The sequence below is a fragment of the Elephantulus edwardii genome, unplaced genomic scaffold, assembly GCF_000299155.1.
Source record: "Elephantulus edwardii isolate Elephantulus edwardi_28Jun2011 unplaced genomic scaffold, EleEdw1.0 scaffold00140, whole genome shotgun sequence".
NCBI lineage: Eukaryota > Metazoa > Chordata > Mammalia > Macroscelidea > Macroscelididae > Elephantulus > Elephantulus edwardii.
In genome coordinates, this window is record NW_006399890.1 from 6,625,456 (window position 1) to 6,646,670 (window position 21,215).

A 21,215-nucleotide genomic window follows, 5' to 3' on the forward strand; every position below is an offset into this window, starting at 1 on the left:
GAAAGACTCCCTCTCTGGTACACAGTCCCCCCGCAACCTTAATTGTGGACTCTTGTGATAACCATAATACCCTATCATACATCGCTTTTAAATTATTCACTCCCTCATCTGTTTCAGTGCAGTATACACAATTTATCCAGTTTTTCTCAGTCTTACCCCCACTCTGATATCAGTCCCATTTCACAATATTGTTCCCATAGAGTCTTTCAGTATTGCAACTTGAAGCTTGAATTTGTTCTTCAGTTCATTCAGCTTGAGAAATATAGATGTTCTTCTTTTTTGTTTTACTTATATCACATTTTTAAATATTTTATTAGAATATTTGTGTTCTCAAGCTGCCTATTTCCCTCCCAAGCTGCCTTTTTGAAACCTGTTCAGTTCTCTTCATCATACCTTTCATTTGCTTTGACTCTGAAAATTAAAGAGCCGTTTTCAGAGGCTGAAAATTCTGAGATCCATTTTGGTCATTTCTTTCTTTGTCTTTTCAATATGTCTTTGAATCATATTTGTATTAATAGGTCTTCTTTGTGTGAATATGGATATTATCCTATCACAAACAACATTGTTCTTCAGGATGGATTTTGGTGTTCTTTTTGACTATGAATGTGATACAATCCTCCTTTATTATTCCCAACTTAGTAAGTCATGTAATTGGCTGATTCATAATGGCTAAATCAACCCATCTCCACTCACTAATGCCTAGGATGTTGATCTTTATGCATTCTATTTCAGTTTTAACAACTTACAGTATTCCTGGATTCAGACTTTTGTGCATTCCACGTTCTAATTCACAATGACTGTTTGTAGCTGTTTCTCCTCATATTGAAACCTACCACACTGACAAATGATGACCCTTCACTTGGTAAAGACTTTACTCCATCCATGTCATTAAGATAGATTCTACTTTGAGGAGAGGCAGCTCTTCTCCAGTAGCATTTTGAGTGCCTTTCAACCGGAGGGCATTATCATTGGCACTATACCAAACAACATTCCAGTATCATTAGTAGGGCTATTGAGGGCAGTTTATTTCAGAAGTAGATGGCCAGTCCTGTTTATTAGTTGAAACTTTTCTGAAACCTTCCTACCATCTATGATCCTGCTAGGATTTTAAATAATAGTAACATAGCATCCTAGCAGTACCCAAGCAACCATAGTGCGGCAAACTGACAGCCTCATGGTGGATTAGACAATAGAGGAAAGGAAAAGCATTTTTTAAACACAAATGAGAATGAAAATATAATATACCAAATTCTTTGAAACGAAAGGACTAAAACCAATGCCTCAATTGAAAATCTTCAACAATTAGAAAAAGAGCAGCAAACAAAATCTTCAGTCTTCAGGAAAAAATTGAATAAAGATTATAGCAGAAATAAGTTAAATAGAAACAATAGAATCTTTGTTATGTACATGTCACACCTTTCCTTATTGGAAGTGAGGAGGACTTGAAGCACTTGTTTCAGAAGGTTAAACATTGCCTTCAATATGGATTGCATATCAATGTCAAGAAAACAAAGATTTCACCACTAGACCAATAGATAGCTTCATGATGGATGGAGAAAGGGTTGCAACTGTCAACAACTTCAACTTACTTGTATCCAAAATCAATACATCAGCAGTCAGGAGATCAAGAGGTGTATTGCACTGGGAAAATTTGTAGTCAGAGACCGCTCCAAATTTTTGTTTGTTTTAGTACCATGTATTTTTTAATTTTATTTTTTTTCTACTAGTTTATTTACAAAATTCAAATACAAATTCGAACAAATTCTTTCAATTTCCCTCACCCCGCACACCTCCCCATCAAATTGTACAACCCGATAATTAATTCCCCCCACCCCCTGCACATCCACATCCCTCTGCTTTCAGCCTCTCCCACCCCTCTTGGATCCTTATACTCATTCTACAATATTGATTTTTTTTATACAATATTTATCCTTGTAGGACTGAGTTAGTTCACTCAGCATAATGCTCTCCAGTCCCTCCCAAGTTAGGTAATAATTTACAAAATTATTGCTCCTGCATGCTGCAAAATATTACATTGTGTGAATGTACCATAATTTTTTAATCCATTTGTTTATGGTTGGACATTTGGACTGTTTCCATGTTCTTGTGATGGTGACTAATGCTGCTTGAACATTGGTATACAAATCTCAGTTTGTGCATCAGTTCTCATATCCTCAGGGTATATTCCAAGTAGGCTCATACGGAGTTTCTATGTTCAGCTTTTTGAGGAAGTACCAAACTGCCTTCCAGAATGGTTGTATTATTTTACAATCCCACCAACAATGTATAAGAGTTCCTTTCTCACATTTCCAACATTCACTACTCGCTGCCCTGTTAAACTTTGCCACTGTTACTGGAGTGAGATGATGATGATACCTCGTTGTGATTTTGATTTGCCTCTCTCTTCTTGCCAGGGATTTGGAGCATTTCTTCATTGTCTGTTTGCCATTCAAATATCTTCCTTTCTGAAAATTTTTTCCGTGTTTTTTGCCCATTTTGTAATTTAGTTATCAGTCTTTTTCTTCTGGAGTCCCAGGAGTATTCTGTAAACTTTTGTTATAAGACTCTTGTCTGAGACGTTATTACCAAATGTTCGTTCCCAGTCTGTAGGTTTTCTTTTCACCCTGTTGGAAAAAAAATTTTATGTGCACAGGGATTTAATCTTTAGAAGGTCCCATGCATCAATTTTATCCTCTTCAGATTGTGCATTTCTGGTTGTATTTGGCAGTCTCTTTATACCTTAGCCTAGCGCTTCTAAGCTTGATCCCAGTTTGTCTCTTATAAAAGTTATGGTTTGGGGCTTTATTCACAGGTCTCTGATCACCTTGAGTTGATTTTTGTGTATGGTGTGAGATGTGGATCCTGTTTTAGCTTTTTGCAGGTGGAAGGCCAGTTTTGCCAGCACCATTTGTTGAAGACCTAATCATTTCCCCATTTGATAGCTTTGATTTCCTTGTCGAATATCAGGTCACCAATAGATAGTTGGGTCTATTTCTGGGTTCTCAATTCTGTTCCATTGGTCTATGTGCCTGTCATTGTACCAGTACCATGCTGGTTTTGGTTACTACTGTTGTGTAGTAAGTTTTGAGGTAGGGAGTGCTACGCCTCCAACCTCATTTTTGTTTCTCAGCTCTCCAAATTATTGAAGAATAATGAGGACTAAGGTGTGCCTGATTCAGGCTATGGTGTTTGTGGGTGTTTTGTTTTGTTCTTTTCCAGTAACTTGCTATGTTTCTGAGAGTTGGACAGTGTCTAAGGATGGCACAAGAAGAATTAATGCTTTTGAACTGTGGTGTTGGAGAAGAGTGTTGGACTTCCAAAAGAATAAACAGATATGCTTTGGAGAAGGTGCAGCCAGAGTGGTGCTTGGAGGCAAAGATGATGAAGCTTCTCACATACTTGAGCATTTTCCTAGAAGAGGTTATTACTTGGAGAGGAAACATGCTTGGGAAGGTGGAGAGAATGAAAGAGAGGAAGACCCTCAAGCAGATGGGTTGGCACAATGACTACAATAAGGGGCTTGAGTGTATCAGATTGTGAGGACAGCATGGGATAGGATAAGGTTCAGACCAGCTATTCATAGGGTCACTATAAGTTGTACTAAATTCAACAGCATCTGACAATAACAATTTCATGGCATATTCATACAGTGAGTATTATGCAACACTATTGAATTCTAGAAACCTTGTATAACATGGGTGAATCTAGAAAAAATTATACTCAGTGACATAAATCAGTTACAAAAAAGACAAATATTATATAAGACAACTATTTAAAAAGTTAAGGAAAGGTTACACAGAGGTAGAATCTTTCCTGGATAATTACCAGGGATGAGAAGGGAGAGAAAGGAGAGTAAAAATTAGTAGATAATAGATACTTAGTAAGTTGGGTAAAGAAAGGCAGTATACAATAAGGGTTGGATCGAATATTGTTAATTAATTAGTCATATTAATTGTAATTAATATTTAAAAATGTGTATGAAAGAATGAAAAATAAATGTGATTTATAAACTTTAAAATAACATTATAATTTAAAACATTTTTTAAAAACAAATCTGTGAGACCACAAGCAAATTTGTGGTTGGATGTGCCCAACAGATGTTAAATGATGCATAGTTCTAGATTCTAAACTATTTACACATGAAAATTATTTTATGACTGTAATTTGCTTTAAAATATGTGAAAGGATATTACTGCAAAGAGAGGGCATGAGGATGGGGTTTTAGGATGATATAACTGTTACTGTTCTGCATCTTGGTTGTTCTTGGAGTAACCACAAATCTATATATGTAAAGTATATATCTTTAAAATAAAGATTTCAGACTGATTAAGTCATAGCTAACATGGTGAAATTAGAACAGACACAGTGTATAAAATGTCATATACAGAATAATAACAAAAACAGGAAGATTGTGGATTGAAATCCTTGAATAAGAGACACAGAAAGCACATAGTGAACCCTTTCATGAGCTTATGCAGGTGGCTGGTTTATTGCCAAGGTTGTAGAAAGTAATACATGTTCAAAGAAATAAGGTCACTGGCCATCTCTGAGCCAGGCACCATTGTTTCTGACTCTGCTAGTCCAGCTTTGTTTACTCTGCCTTTGTTTTCTAGGAGGGAGATTACCTTTCCACCAGCTCTCAACCCATATTTTTTCCCATTCATCATTCACCTGTACTCACATTTTACAAATTACAATTTATTCCAGTTTTCACTCCATCAGCCATGACTGAACTGGAGAAAGCAGGTTTGAAGCTCTTCCTAACAATCAAAGGGCACCAAAAAGGAGTAAAAACAGTCAGTTTTGCTCTATCTTCATTTTAAAAATAAAACTTAAGTGTGAATATTATGTAAAGAATAAGTAGAACGATATATGGAAATAAAATAGGCTATGACTTGCCAATATTTAGAACTGAGAGATGGCACATGAGTGCTCATTATACTATTTCTGCCATGTATATATTTAAATTTTTTAATATATGTGGTTATTAATAACAATGTGAAAGCTTGGAAAATTTAGAATTCCTGTGTGGCAAATTTAGGGAGCTCTGGTGGACTAGTGGTAAGAAGCTGCACTGCATTCCCAAAGACACATGGTTCAAATCCACCAGCTGCTCCGCAGGTGAAGGATGGGCATTCTCCTTACATGTGATTTAACTGCCTCTGAAAAACTGCCAGAGGCTCAGCTGTGGATGATTTCCGACTCAGCGGTGCCCAGCCACCACATTGTTGCTAATTTAAAGCAATAACTTTGAAATAAATGTATTCTAGTGTTGTAAACTTTCTTTTTATTTACTTAATTAAAAGCTTTAGTATATAAAATTATATGTAGACTTGCACACTGTGTGCACACTAATTAGAGCAGAGTATATTTTGGTTTAACTGCTCAATTGCTGCTGTTGCCACTAGTTTGTTTTCTTTCAGGATCAAAGTGACATCACTCACTCAACTCACTGCCCTCAAGTCATAGCTGAGCCTCCAGCAGGTTTTTGGAGGCGATAAATCACATGGGAGGAACCTACCCATTTTTCTCCCATGGAGCCACTAGTAAATTCAAACCACCAAAGAGGCACCACCTTTGGGTCCGCAGCACAAGTCTCCATGGACTACCCCACCAGAACACTCTCTTGCTTTCATATAAAAACTTAATTCTTCATCTTGCAATTCTTTCCTGGATTCTGTCTTGGCGTAATTATACATGCAGTGGACCAAACATCCTAACTCACCAAAAATAAACGCATAAATCACTCAAAAACCACTCCTATTCCAACATTACATTACCTTCTAGTTCTGCTAGCTACTGAACAATGTTCAAGGCCAGCCACAATAAATTATAATGAATCAGATAATTCTGAATCACGTGCACAGAAATATTTTTGCATCTAAATTCCTGGAAGTTTAAAGCTCTTCTCATCCCTGGGCTTGCCAGATCCCAGCTCAGCTACCATGGGAATGAATCCCACTGTTGCAAACTATTGCTTTAGTGTACCAGTAATTGAAATATAATTAGACAAAGTCAGATGTTGTATGAAAATGGAAGTATAATGATTAAAGGTACTCTACACTGTATACATTCATACACTAAATTACAATGAAAAATTTTGTTTGTTTGTTAGGATGAGAGAGGCTGCAAGAAAGATAGAAGAAAAGCATTTTTCCAACCATGCTACACATGTTGAATTTCTCCCTGTGGAGTGGCGGTCAAAACTTACCCTTGATGGAGGTACATTTTGTTTAAAAGTTTAATTTTTTAGAAAATGTATTATATCCTTTGGAAACAAGATGACTACTTCAATTTAGTTGTTTCAACAAGATATACACATTCTTTGTTCTAGATTATTTAAGAAAATAAAAATAATTTACTTTAAAGATAATTTTATTTCCTTTTGTTCTGGAGCAGCATCTACCTATTAGAGATAGCACATCCATGTTTGCCTGTTAAAGATATTTTCAGGAGCCAAGGAAATAATGTAGGGACCAAAATGCTTTCTAATTCTTCTGATAGAAAAATAGTTTTTCAAGACTATAAAAAAAATTTGTCCCAAATTTCATAAAGGTTTGCATATTCTTCTTATGTTTAGGAGATAAGCTCTCAAGGGTTTTGGTTATTGTTTATTACCTAGTTCTTTCATTCCCTGAGTTGGTAAATCATAATCTACCATAGAGAGATTGTACATACTTATTTAAATAAAACTATTTTTATTTTGGAAGTTCTGGTGGCCTAGCAGCAAGAGGCTGCACTACAATCCCAGAGGCCTGTGTTTCAAATCTACCAGGTGCTCTGCTGGAGAAGGAGGAGCAATCTCCTCCTGTACCATTTGGATCCAATTTGATGGTACAAACACACAAAATAATGAATAAAACTATTTTTGTTTCGCTCCTGATAGAGCTGATGCCAATCAAAATATACATGTCTCTTTATAGAAGTTATGTCCTATGACTACTAAAACCATTACAATAAAATATTTATTTCACTATTTATACAATCTAATGAAAATGAAAGAATTCTACTGAACATATTGACAGTTTCCATTTGTAGAATCCACTGTGTGCCCATCTCTCAGCTAGGCAATTTACATGGATTATCATTTCATTTCATCTCCTCACAAATCTATCATAAATTTTGTTTTCTTTATTTTATTGATAAGGACACTGAGACTGAATAAAGAGTAAATTCAGCTGAGCTAAGAAGAGGAAAACAGGTCTGTGGAATACCAAAGCCTATCCTAATGCTAAACTGCCTTCTGAATACGTTACAAGGATCGTTTTATATCTTTAATTCTATGCCAATAGTAAAATTTAACTGGAATTATAAACTTAGGGACTTTAGTAAATGTTAAATCATTCTTTCTGTTCATATTCCTGAAGACCCTAAAGAATTTATTTTGGTGGATAGGAAAAGCTCAAAGGATAGTGTTTTAGTTCCATCATAACTTTATATATGTAAACTTCTGCTGCTAACACCACTTTAATCTTTAGCAAATTTAAGTCATTACAATTTATGATGTCATTTTGATTTGATAACCTATAATTGATAATCTTGACTCACACATTTTAACAATTTATTATTTTTTATTTGGTGAAATTATACACAAAAATATTTCATCATTTCAACAGTTTCTAGATGTACAGACATTGAAAAGATTCATCATATTGTGCAACCTCTATCACTACCTTTTTCCTATGATTGCACTGCTATTAACATAAACTCAGTGTCGTCCTCTACCAAGCAAGAATATTCTTTTTCCCCTTACTTCTCAGTCCTGGTAACAACTAATACTCTTTTGTTTCTGTATGTTATTTCATATGCATGAGACAATACTGGATTGTCTTTTTGTGACAGATGTGTTGCATTGATTGTGTTTCCAAGGTTTATCCATGTTGTGATGTGTATAAGAACTTCATTTCTCTTTATGTCTAAGTAATTCTCCATTTTATGTATATGCCTCATTTAATGTATTCATTTTTCTGATGAACAATTAATTGTCATTGTTGTTAGGTGCCACCAAGTGGACTCCAATTCAAAACAACCCTATGTAGGCTGTTTTAACCTTTTGCTATGGTGAAAAATACTGCAGTGAACACTGATATCCATTTTAGGTTAATTTTACACAATTAGAATATTCCTTTAAAATGCATCAAGGACTTCCAGTTCTGAAAGTATTTCATACTAAATATTCAGAAACATACTGCAGATACATCACCTTGCCTAAAAAAGAATTAAAAACTACAATTTCAAATGCTGTTTGAAGGATAGGCATTCTCCTCCCATGCGATTTACTGCCTCTGAAAACTCCCTAGATGGTCAGCTATGAGTTGGTTCCTAGTTTGTGGCAAACAACAACCATGTGTCATCTTTAAATTGTTTTTCCATTTAAGATTGAAATGATGAGAAAGTAAGGAAATTCGTTTCAGAGAGCTTTATCAGAGAATTAAGCAAGTCCAGAACTATTTTTTGGTATGTTGAGGGTGTGAGTATAATAAACCACAAGCACAGGGAAGAGAAGACAAAGCCTGTGGACTAGAAACCCTGGTATAGTAGTCCATTATTATTGTTGAGTTGGAACCAACTAATAGCTGACCCTCCAGAAGGTTTTCAAAGGCTATAAATTGCACAGGAGAGTAACTTTCTTTCTCCCATGCGGCCTCTAGTGCATTCAAACCACCAGACAGGTGTGATACTTCACCTAGTAGTACAGCTCTCTACAGACTACATCACCACCAGAGTTCAAAGTATAATACTCTTGTTGTTGTATGCCATCAAGCCAAGTATGACTCATTGTGACCCAATGAGCAACAAACCTAAACCCTGTCCTATCCTGTGCCATTCTCATCGTCTCTGACACACTTGAACCCATTGCTGCAGTCTATATCAGTCTATATCTTAAGGGGTCTTACTCTTTTGCTGATATGCCACCTTTCCAAGCATGATGTTCCTTTCCAAGAAATAGCCCCTCCTAGCAACATGTCCAAAGTATGAAAATTAAAGCTTCACCAACTTTGCTTCCAAAGAACACTCGCTACACTTTGTCTAGGATTTATGTGTTTGTTCAGTACTTTTCTCCAACATCACAACTTACTGGCGTCAGTTCTTCTGATAGTAAACCTTCAGCAGGTTTACTAGGAAAATAATAATGCCACAGTAAAAATACATGCATTATTTTGTCTTAGATCTCCGGGGTACATAAAAAGACCAGAAAAATACTGGAGACCACTTAATGACATAATTGGATTCGAGCAAGAATGTGTGTAAGAGAGAAAAGAGTAAAAATACTTTAAAATAGTCATAAATTATTGCATTATTAGACACCTGGAATAAGCAAACATAGGTCCATTGAAAATGCTTTTTAAACTTAGGCTTCATAAATTTCTTCTATATGAGATTTTAAGGAGCATGAATATAATTTAAAGCCATTGAACACTTAAGAAAACAAATCATTAAGAAAAAGTCTATAATGACATAATTTGATCTACTAAAGCTTCATATCTTGAATTCTATATGAAAGACATTTATTTACAGAAATTTAAAAAAGATGTTACACTTGTAACAAAAGAAAGCAAAAGGATGAAAATTGACTAGTTAGTAGACTTCAAAGCAAATACATTTACCAGGGAGAAAAGGAGACATTAAAAAAAGAATCTGTTCACCAAGAAAGCATAATAACCCAAAATATATATGCACCTAAAAATAGAGCCTCAAAATACCTGAAGCAAAAACTTGCATACCTAAAAGGGAAAGCAGACAAGTTCATAATTAAAGTATCATACTTTTTAAAAAAATCTACTGTTATTTTAATGAGGCCATTCCAGAACAAGTAGATCAGAAACCTAATCACTCCTGAGTTATGAGAAAAACAGAACAGATACAAAGATGAGCTCATACAAGAAAAGACAGATATCACATGAGGGTTACTAAGGAATCAAGGAAGGGTGACAGAAGAATTGATGTCTTTGAGCTGCGGTTTTGGAGAAGAGCACTGAATATCCCCTGGACTGCCAAAAGAACAAACATCTGTCATGAAGGAAGTGCAACCAGGGTGCACCTTAAGAGTCAAGGATGGGGAAACTTACATTGGGCACGTTGTCAGGAAGGGCTGGGCCAATCCTTGGAAAAGGACGTCATGCTTTGAAAGGTGGAGGGTAAAAAAAAAAAAAAGGTGGAGGGTTAGAGAATGAGAAGAAGACCTCCAAAAGGTGGACTGGCACGGTGATGCTGACAACGGGCTCAAGTGCAGGCCAGGCAGGGTTCACATCTGTTGATGATGGGGTTGCTGTGAATTGTAGGCAACTCAAAGGCACCTAACAACAGCAACACTGACCCCTATAAAGTATTAAAAAGCAAAGGTGTCACTTTGAAGACTAAGGGGTGACTGACCCAAGCATTTTCAGTTGCCTCATATGCATGTGAAAGCTGGACAATGAATATAGATTCTGAATCTACAACAGATGAACTAATACGGTTATGAGACCAATACATTACTTATGCTAATGAGGCTCCTTACACACATCTGTTTGAGACAAAGTATTGCTAAACCATTCCTTAGAAGTGAGCTTTCCTCACGCTTTGGATGTGTTATTTGGAGGGACCAGTCCCTAGAGGAAACTCCTCAATGAGATGGATTGACATCTCACTGCCTGCTGCAATGGGCTTAAACATAATGATGATTACAAGAGCACCAAAGGCCCAGGCAGCATTTTGTTCTGTTATCCATGAAGTCTTTATGTGTCACAATGCTCTTAGAGTCAGCAAATACCACTACTGAGGAAGGACTTGATAGAGCTGAGACTGAGACCCTGATTTGGACTTTCAGCCTCAAAATCGACAAGAAAATGCAATGTTGTTCTTCAAAGTTACACTTTTGTATTTATAGCAGCTCTGGATAACTAACATCCCCTTACTCTGTCCATCCTGACCTGGGCCCATCAGGAAAATGGTAAATGTGTCATCCCATCTCCCCTACTCTCTTAATTGAATGTATAGCATCTTACTTTTAACAGTCCTCTCAGTAATAAATACAAATTAACAAAAATAAAAAAGCACTGAATACCACCATGAATGGATAATTGATATCTATTGATATCCACCAGTTACTGAATACTTACTCTTCAAGTGCACAAGGAACACTCACCAAAATAGACCTGTCCTGAAACAACCACCTTAATAAAGCTCAAAAAATATAAATCATGCAAAGTGATTATTTAGCTATAAAGGACTACTTCTTATTGTATGACATCGAGTCTGAACCGATGTATAGTTGGCCCTCCAGCAGGTTTTTAGAGGCACTAAATTGCGTGGGAGGACATTGCCCATCTTTCTCTCTCAGAGCTGAGGGTTGATTCAAACTGCATACGTTTGGGATTACAGTGCAGCAGCTTATCACTAGGCCACCAGAGCTCCCTATAATGGACTATAATTAGAAAACCAATGGCAGAAAAAGAACTGAAATACCTCCAAATACTCTTAAGCTAAATTAGCATGCCTCAGTAATTTCTGGGTCAAAGAAACTAAAAAGGAGCTTAGAAAATCTTTTTAGCTGATTGAAAATGTAAATACAATATATGAAACTGGGATGCATCTAGAAGTATTTCTTATAGGCAAAAAACATACAGTATACCTACTTGTATTTTTTAAAAGAAGTTTCACATCAATAGATTTCTTTCTGCCTTAAGAAATTAGTAATATATAAGTGCATATGCCTCGAAATAAACCCAAAGCAATTGGATGGAAGAAAATAATAACAGGAATCACTTAAATAAAAATAATTGTTTTCTCTCTTAATTGTGATGGTAATTGTATAATCTGTACATGCATTTAAAAGATACCATTTTGTATAAATGTTTTAAATCCCTACAGCAAATATTATTGTGCCCATTCTTATTGAAAAAAAGAGTAAGCTAAGAAGGGCTACCCTTAACATGTTATGTTTGAAATCTTGACCAGTGCAATAAGAAAAATTATATTAATAAAAATTGAAAAGGATCTGTTTTTATTTGCAAAATATGTGGTTGTCTGCATAGACTATATAAAAGAGCCTCCAGGAAAATTATTTGAATAGTTTATTTGTGAAACAGAAACTCTTAGATGAAAGTAATTATATTTCTATATATCAGCAATAAATTTATTTATTTATTTTAAAAATAGCATTTATAATAAGCAGAGCTTCAAAATGATTCATTTAGTTTGGCTCTGTGCTAAGAGTTTGTTTTTCCATGTCAAATAATTTTATAAATGTTCAGGAATATACATAAGAATCATCTGGGGATATTATTAAAATGTAAATTCTGATTCAGTGTCTCTTAGATGAAAATGAAGATTCCTTGTAGGAGATCAAACTAAAATGAATCAGTTCAAATCCTGCTAATACTATTTAAAAATATAAATCTCACTACAATGAAATCTAATAAAACATGAATACTTATTAAAAAAATAAAGCTATTAAATACAGCCTCTGTGTGTGTGTTAGATTGGATGATTTATTATTCCAGAGATACTAATTCTCCCAAGTTGATCTATATATTCTGTGCAGTTCCAATCCCAGTAGAGGTTTTCATGAAACTTCAAAAACTAATTCTAAAATAATTATAGAAGAGCAAAGGGCCAAATATAACTGAAACATTGAAAAGAGAGGTAGGGTTGAAGAAGAGAGCCATGTCCTGCTCTGCTGCAGATCCAGATCAATAATAGGCAGAGACCAGCACATCAGACGATATGTTGTTATGTGCCATTGAGTTGGAACTGATTCATAGCTGACCCAGAGGCTAGAAATCACACTGAAGGAGATTGCTCATTTTTTGGCTTTGGAACAGCTGGTAGATGTGAGCCATATCCTTTGTGTTGGCAGTGGGACTCCTTACGAACTAGGCCCTCTGAGCTCCCTTTCACCTCAGACTAAAAAGTTCTAAACCAACTTGCGCATGTTTTAGATACTTGATTTATGACAGGGCTGGAATTATACCTCTATAGTAACAGTAAAAGATGCTTGGTAACAGACTTTCTTTATGGGTGGAAATTATTCTCCATGCTTTAGATATATCTAGGGTATAAATATGAAAGCCAATACTTTTAAATTCTTAGAAGAAAATATAGGAGTATGTCTTTATTAACTCAAGATAGGGAAGAAACTTTTAAAGGAAACATGAAAAGCACAATATAAGGTAACATTAATCGATTTGATTAGACTGACATTAAAAAATTATCTTTATCGATGTTAATGTTGTTGTGTACCATCGAGTCAGAACTGACCCATAGCTGACCCTCTGTCGGGTTTTCAGAGGCAATTAATTGCACAGGAGGAGATTGCCCATCCTTTTCCTGTGAGGCAGCTGGCTGATTTGAACCATGTAACTTCAGGATTGCAGCACAGATCCTTACCTCTAGACCACCAGAGCTTCCTATTGATAGATATTATAAAGAGAATAAGAGACAAGCCACAAACTGGAGGCAAAAAAGGCAGTAGATAATATACAAAGGGTGGTCTTACTATTTTTTTTTCCCTAGAAATATTTTCCAAGAACGAGAGATCCACTAGACCCAAAGGTATCCTTGAGTAGTCATATGTTGTTAATGTAAATAGCTGTTATTAAGGCAATATAATTCTTTTTCACCATTTATTTTCCCCTTAACAGATCTTTTGTAAGTTTTGTGTTTTTTTATTTGTAGACACTGTTGATTCTATTACTCCTGACAAAGTACGAGGTTTAAGAGATATGTTGAACAGCAGTGCAATGGACATAATGTATTATACTAGCCCACTTTATAGGGATGAAGTAAGTATCATGATATCTTGTTGCTATTGAGTATTTTAAAGTGATAGTACGTTAAGTATCCTAAATTGTAAAAGCAATGTAGCTAATATAGGTATCATTAATCTATAAATATCTAGTTTTAAATAGTGAATTTCATAGTCTTCAAACTAGCCACTGGGACCCTTAATTAAATGGATAAGAATAGAGGTAGCTTTCTTGAAGAATATCAGTTTTCTTATACTTGGTTAATTATATCTATGATCATTATCCTCACAAAAGAGTTTAGACATTTGAACATTGACTTCAAGTGTTTTTGTTCATAATATAATTACTTTTCTTGTATCATCTCTGTAATATTGTTCTGATAATGTGTCACAAATGCAACCTTGAAAGAGTTAGACGTAAAGGCTTATTCCGTAAAATGAGAGAATCTCTATGTAATGCTTTCTGTTATTTTATTGATAACGGAAAAAATTTTGGTTTGTAGTAGTAACTAAAATTTATTAACCGCTTCACAAATGTTAGCTTGTTTAATATCCACAAAAACTTATGATTTTGAAGTTGACAATCATTTGAAAGATGAAGTTACTAGTAGAAAGAGAGAATCAAGATTGAACGACCTATTGGGCAGATCGATGGCCCATAGACATTCAAACCAAATAATCATTTCCACCCTATTTTAAAACTACAAGCTTATTTGGAGGAAAAGCAAATTAATACTGAATGTCAAGGAATGGTGTACCTGCATGGAATTCTATAAACCTATTACTTGAGATCAGGAAGATAAAGGCAAAAGTAGAGGTGAAGAGATGGTATTGTGGAAATATAGCAATGCACATCCCAACCACACTGAGGAAATAGCTATTGTGTTTTTCATGTAGTTCACAAGACTGGTCTAGGTTTGAAATAGAGCAGAGAATTCAGCCTTCAAGAAGTTCACAAGACTGGTCTAGGTTTGAAATAGAGCAGAGAATTCAGCCTTCAAGAATCTGCTAAAAGTGAGCCATGACTGGTGAATGAGTCTCACTTGATTTTTGTTTTGATTTTTGATAGTCATATACAATTTGTAAAGTTTAATACCAATTTACTGGTGAATGTGGAGGGAGAGCTGGAGCTAGAAAATCATCATTTTGGAGCCATCATAGTAAAGATAGGGTTAGACATGAGTCATTAATGAACACTCAATTTAGGGTCATAGTATCACCTCTTCCCATCTGGAAGTGTGTCAAGGGGTGGAGCAGAGTTTCTGCTGGCCTCAGAGGAGCCCAGACTAGTTTCCTGGCTAGAGATAATGTCTTTACCAATCTAAGGGATGAGTGCAGGCTTGGTACCCAGTTAGAGATGGCTGGTATACAGAAAGTCACTGCCAACCTGAAATGTTCAAGGATGATCACACTGCAAAGGTTGTACTGCTCCAAATGTGACCATGGAGTGTGCAGGGTAAGGGTGCCTAGTGATGGGGAAAGTTTTCAGTCACAGGTGCTGTCCCTACTAATATGGTGGCTGATGGCAGGCCATTTGCAGCACACTCTGCAGACTCCTAGAAGCATCTGAAAGTTGAACAGTGAATAAGAATGATGGAAGAATTGATGCCTTTTAACTGTGGTCTTGGAGAAGAGTACTGAATATATCATGGACTGCCAAAAGAACAGATAACTCTGCCTTGGAGGAAGTGCAACCAGCATGCTTCTTAAAGGCATGAATGGTGAAACTTTATCTCAAATATTTGGGCTCTGTTGTCAGGAGGGGCTAGTCCTTGGAAAAAAACATCATGGTGGGGAAGATAGAAGGTCAGTGAAAGAGAATACTCTCAACAAGATTGAATGACTCACTGACATAATAACGGGCTTAATAATGTAGCTCTGAGTCATAATCAACTTATTGGTGCCCAACAACAAAATCTAGGGGGAATTTTTTTAATTTATAAACTGATAAAAGTGAAATGTGGATGGTACATTAGGTAAAGTATTATATCATTGTAAATATATGACATTTTAGCTCCAAGTATGGAAGAAAAGATTTCTAGTCTTAGAAGATAGACACTGAAATACTTCAGGATAAAGGACCATGACCTGTATAATGTATATTCTCAAGTGGATTCATGTACTTTGGGCATGTTGTCAGGAAGAGCCAGTTCTTGGAAAAAGACATCATGCAGGGGAAGGTAGAGGGTCAGGGAAATAGAGAAGATCTTCACTGAGATGGGTTGACATTGTCACACCAGCAGTGAGCTTGAGCACGATGGAGATCTTGATGAAGATGGAGCAGGGTAGGACACGGTTCAGAGCTGGTGTTTATGTTTGCTGTGAGTCATAGTCAACTTGAGGGACATCCAGAGCTGCATCTGTTAGTTGAAACATGTCGGTTAAAGTCTCATCAAGTCTTGTTGCCTTATTTTTAGCCAGTGACATCAGTGCGTCTTGAGCTTCCTTCATTACCATTTTATCATATGATATGTGCTGTAATATTTCTCTGTTAGCCAATTCCTTTTGATATAGTGATTCTGTGTATTTCCCTCCATCTTTTGAAACTTTCTGGTTTATTCTAGATTTTGCCCATAGCAGCCTTAAGTATCCTGCTTGAACTTCTGGCAGTTCCTTATCTATACATATACTGTTCTAGCTGTTTTTTAATAATCTTCAGCATTATTTTGCCTGCATGTTATATCAATGATATTGTTCAATAACTTCCACATTCATTTGGATCACCTATCTTGGGAATGGGAACAAGTAGGACCTCTTCCAATCCATTGGCCAGACAGCCGTCCTCCCAGTTTCCTGGCATAGACTGTTTAGTGCATTCAAGGCTGCGTCTGTTAATTGAAACAAGTCAGTTGGTATCCTATTGATCCCTGGGCCATATTTTTCACCAATGCCGTCAGTGCAGCTTCTGCTTCCTCCTTCATTACCATTGGCTCCTGTGTTCATATGGTACTTCCTGAAATTTGTCAGTTTCAGTCAGTTTCTTTTTTGGAACAGTGATTCTGTGTATTCCCTCCATCTTATGATGCTTTCTGGGTCATTCAGTATATTGCCCATAGCATCTTTCAATATTGCAAAACACAGCTTAAAGTTGTTCATCTGTTCTTTCAGCTTAAGAAATGCAGAGCAAGTTCTTCCCTTTTTATTTTCCACTTCAAGCTCTCTGCACATTCCGTAATAATACTTTGCTTTGTCCTCCTAAGCTGCCCTTTCAAATTGTCTGTTCAGGTCTTTCACTTCATCATGTTTTCCTTTAGATTTGGCTTCTCGATGCTTCAGTGTAATCTGTAGTGTCTCTTCTCACATCTATTCTGTTTTTCTTTCTTCTGTTTTTGTAGTGACCTTTGCTTTCTTCACGGATGATATCCTTGATATCATCTGGTTCTATCATTGGTGTGCAGTGCCTCAACACTATCCTTAAGATGATCATGAAATTGAGATAGAATCATAGCTTGGTTCTTGTGGGCTTAATTTCTTTTCTTCAGCTTCAGTTTAAATGTGGAGTAAATCTCAACATAAAACAAAAATTCTCACCACTGGACTGATAGGTAACATCATGATAGATGGGGAAATAATTGAAAATGTCAAAAATTTTGGCTTACTTGGGTCCACAATCAGCACCACTGGTACCAGCAGTAAGGAGATCATGGAACATATTACATTGGGAAAGCCTGCAGTCAGGGACCTCCCCAAATAACTGAGGAACAATAATGTCAGTTTGAAGACTAAGGTGTGCCTGATTTAGGCTATGGTCATTTCAGTCATTGCTATCCATGTGAAAACTGGACAGTGAATAAGGATGACAGGTAGATAATTGATGCCTTTGAACTGTGATAATAGAGAAAGGTACTGAATACCCCACGGGCTATCGAAAGAACAAACAGAGATGGCTTGGAGAAAGTGCAGCCAGAATGCTTGTTGGAGGCAAAGATGGCAAAACTTCATCTCATATTTTGGGCATATTGCTATGAGAGACTGTTCCCTGGAAAGGGACATCATGCTTGAAAAGGTGGAGGGTAGGCAAAAGAGAAGAGGACCCTATACAAGATGGGTTGACGTAGTGACTGCATCAGTAGGTTCAAGTATGTTAGAAATTATGAAAACGGCTCAGGATAGGACAGGGCTCAGTTACTCATAGGGTCGCTATGGTTTGTAGTCCACTCAACAACACCTAAGAACTGGTAGCCTAACGGTAAGGAATTGCACCAACATCTCAAGGAATGTGATTTGTATCCACCAGCTGCTCCATGGGAGAATGATAGACAACCTTCTCCCATGCAATTTCTTGCCTCTGAAAACTTGCTGGAGGATTAGCTATGAGTTGGTTCCAACTCAACAGTACGTAACAGTATCTTATCTAGATATAATAAGGACATAAAAAAGGTTAGTTCAAGTATATAATTATCAAAACAAAGCCATCTAGCCTTTAGAAACTTGAATATTGAATATTCTATATCCTGGCAAAATGTTTTAACATTAAATTAGCTTTCTCTATCATAGACACCTTATTTTGTTTACCAAACTAATGAAGATGTTAGATTAGTGAGAGATCTATTCAAGTTTTTTTTTTAGTATTTAGATATATACCTTTGTGGTTCTAGATTTACATAGTGTAAATCTTTAAAAGTAAAAACTGTTGAAAAGTGTGTTTTTAAAGGAGTTTATCTTACCTCAACATCAAGAAAAATCCCACCAACAATTAGACACCATCATGGTAGATGGAGACAATATTGTCGATTTCATTTTACTTGGATCCATAATCAACACCAATGGCAGCAGTATTCAGGAAATCAAAAGACTTAAATTGGACAGATCTGCTACCAAGGACCTTTTTATAGTGTTAGAGTAAAGATGTCAGTTTGAATACTTATGGTATCTGACCCATGGTATGGTGTGTCCAGTTGCTTCCTATGCATGTGAAAATTGGATAATAAATTAGGAAAACACAAAGAAGTGATGTTTTTTAATTGTGTTGTTGGCAAAGAGTGTGACTATACCATGTTGGGTTTATGTACTGATAAGTCAGAACCAACTCACAGCTGACCTTCCAGCAGGTTTTCAGAGGCAGTTAATCATAAAATAGGAAATTTCCCATCTTTTCTTCCATGGCAGAGTTGGCAGATTCAAACTATATACCTTTTGGTTCACAGTACAACTCCTTACCACTAAGCTACCCAGACTCCTTGGTCAGCAAAGGAGAGGAACACCCTCAGCAAGATAGATTGATATTGACACAGTGGCTGAGGCAATAGCCACAAGTGTTTCAGGGATGATAAGAATGACGGCATATAGGACACAATTCAGATCTGATGTTCATAGTGTTGCTATGAGTTGTATACACCTTGACAGCACCTAACAGTAAGAACATGAATATACCACGGACTTCCAAAGCATCAAACCTGTGTTGGAAGAAGTGGAACCAGGGTGCTCCTTAGAGGGAAATGCAGTGAAACTTCATCCAACATACTCTGGACATACTATCAGGAGGCACCAATCCTTGGAAAAAGACATCAGGCTTGGACAAATAAAGAGTCAACAAGAGAGGAAGACCCCTAACAGGATGAAATGATATAGTGACTACAGCAGTGGGCTTGAACTTGGTAGAGATCATGAGGATAGAGCAGGGTTTCAATCTGTTGTTTCTAGAGTTGCTAGGAGTTGTAGTTGGCACTAAGCAAAAGTTTGTCTTTACTTCCCTTAATATAAATTGTGTATCAGGAAAATTGGAAATGTTTAAAGACTAGTTGGTGGTCTTAATCAAGTCCTAAGTATTATATTACAGCTCCCCTTAGAACAAAGCCTTGGATTTTCATACTACATTGCATATTCCTTAAATTAGATTAACCTAAATTTTACCTGCAAACTGATTTATAAAGTTTTTATATACATTTGCCATTAAAGCACTTGCTCAGATGTAGTCCCCAAAGCAGTAGAATCAGTGTCTACTTTGTTGTGGTTGTTAGGTGATATAGAGTCAGGTGTGACCAATAGCAGCCCTATTAAAAACAGATCTGAACCCAGTCCTGTCCTGTGCCGTGCTCACACTTCCTGGCATACTAGAGCCCATTGTGACAGTCCTCTTGGTTGAGGGTCTTCCTCTCTTTAGCTGACCCTTGCCTTTCTGTATACTTAGAAATTCTCAGAACCAATCCCAGACCAGACCTACTGAATCAGAAACTCTGGAATAAAACCTGTTGTTGTTGTACTGTCGAGTCAGAACCGACACATAGCTGACCCTCCAGCAGGTTTTCAGAGGCAGTAAAATGCATGGGAGGAGATTGCCCATCTTTCTTCTGTGGAGGGGCTAATGATGCAAACTGTGTACCTTTGCACTGGCAGCTCAATTCCTTGTCACTAAGCCACCAAAGTTGCCTTGGAATAAGTACTAGCAACTTTGAAATTAATTTCAACTAAAGGCAATGCCATGTGTATCAGAGCAAAACTATGCTCCCTGGGATTTTCAATAGCAGATTTTTCAGAAGTAGATCATGGCACATTTCCTCAAAGGTACTGCTAGGTGTATTTCAACCTAAATAGGACATTAACCATTTGCATCATGCATGGCAGGGACAGGATCTGGCAATCTGTATTAATTTAAATAATAAGTCCTGGTAAGACTTAATCCATGTTAAGTCTTAGAGGACCAATGCACTTAAAGCATGGGATACTTTCGCTTTTCCTGTAAAGAAAATAAAAATATTCAATAAACCATGAAACTTCTAAAATCCTCCCTAAAGGATTTATCATCTCTCTGTATGCTGCCATATAATCTTGTCATTTTCTTTCCTCACTGACTAAATACATTCCTCCAAACACAAAACCTGGTCTTAGTAGTTTTAGACATCACTGTTAGATTATAGAGTTCAAAATGCCAAGCACCATGCCTTTATATCATGTCACTGCTAACCCTGCCAGTTATGAGATACTCATGGGTTTTAGTTGGTTGATATAATAGGTGAGAAATGCTCAGTAAAAACTGACGGAGTCTAATTGTCTCTTCAGAGATTAGAAGATTGATAATTGACTAGTTAGCTAGTATTTTTTTATCAAAGGAGCAGGAACCTATTATTATTCCTACTACTCATTGCTCTCAAGTTGGAACTGGCTGATCCTCGAGTGGGTTTTTGGAGACTATAAATAATACAGGAGAAGATTGTTCGTCTTTCTGTAAGAGTGACTGATGGATTCATACTGCCAGAGAGGCACCATCTTTGGGTTAGCAGGGTAGCTCCTTATGGGCTATGCCACCAGAGCTCCCTGTTAAAAGGAAATACTCAGTGTTTAATAGCATATTAAATATTAACATGAGAAGCTAGATATCAAGCAAGAAATTTCTAATAGTAATAACCATTAGAAGAAAAAAAAGGAGCAAAATTTGTTAGCTATATTTCAAAGAAACCAATTTTATGATAAAAAAATTACTAAAATACTGCCTCTGTTACTAATACCTATAAACTTCATAAACAAACAAGGCATCCGTTTTCTAGTC

General features: G+C 36.4%; 1 protein-coding gene across 3 annotated transcripts in view; it reads left to right on the forward strand.

Annotated features, from left to right (window-relative positions):
* DDHD1 (DDHD domain containing 1) overlaps positions 1–21,215 on the forward strand; it is a 98,101-nt gene that overhangs the window by 53,823 nt on the left and 23,063 nt on the right. For all 3 annotated transcript variants that reach the window (XM_006894354.1, XM_006894355.1, XM_006894353.1), the window contains 2 exons: positions 6,116–6,222; positions 13,660–13,766. In XM_006894354.1, coding sequence (XP_006894416.1) covers positions 6,116–6,222; positions 13,660–13,766 — 214 coding nt within the window. The remainder of the gene's footprint in view (positions 1–6,115; positions 6,223–13,659; positions 13,767–21,215) is intronic.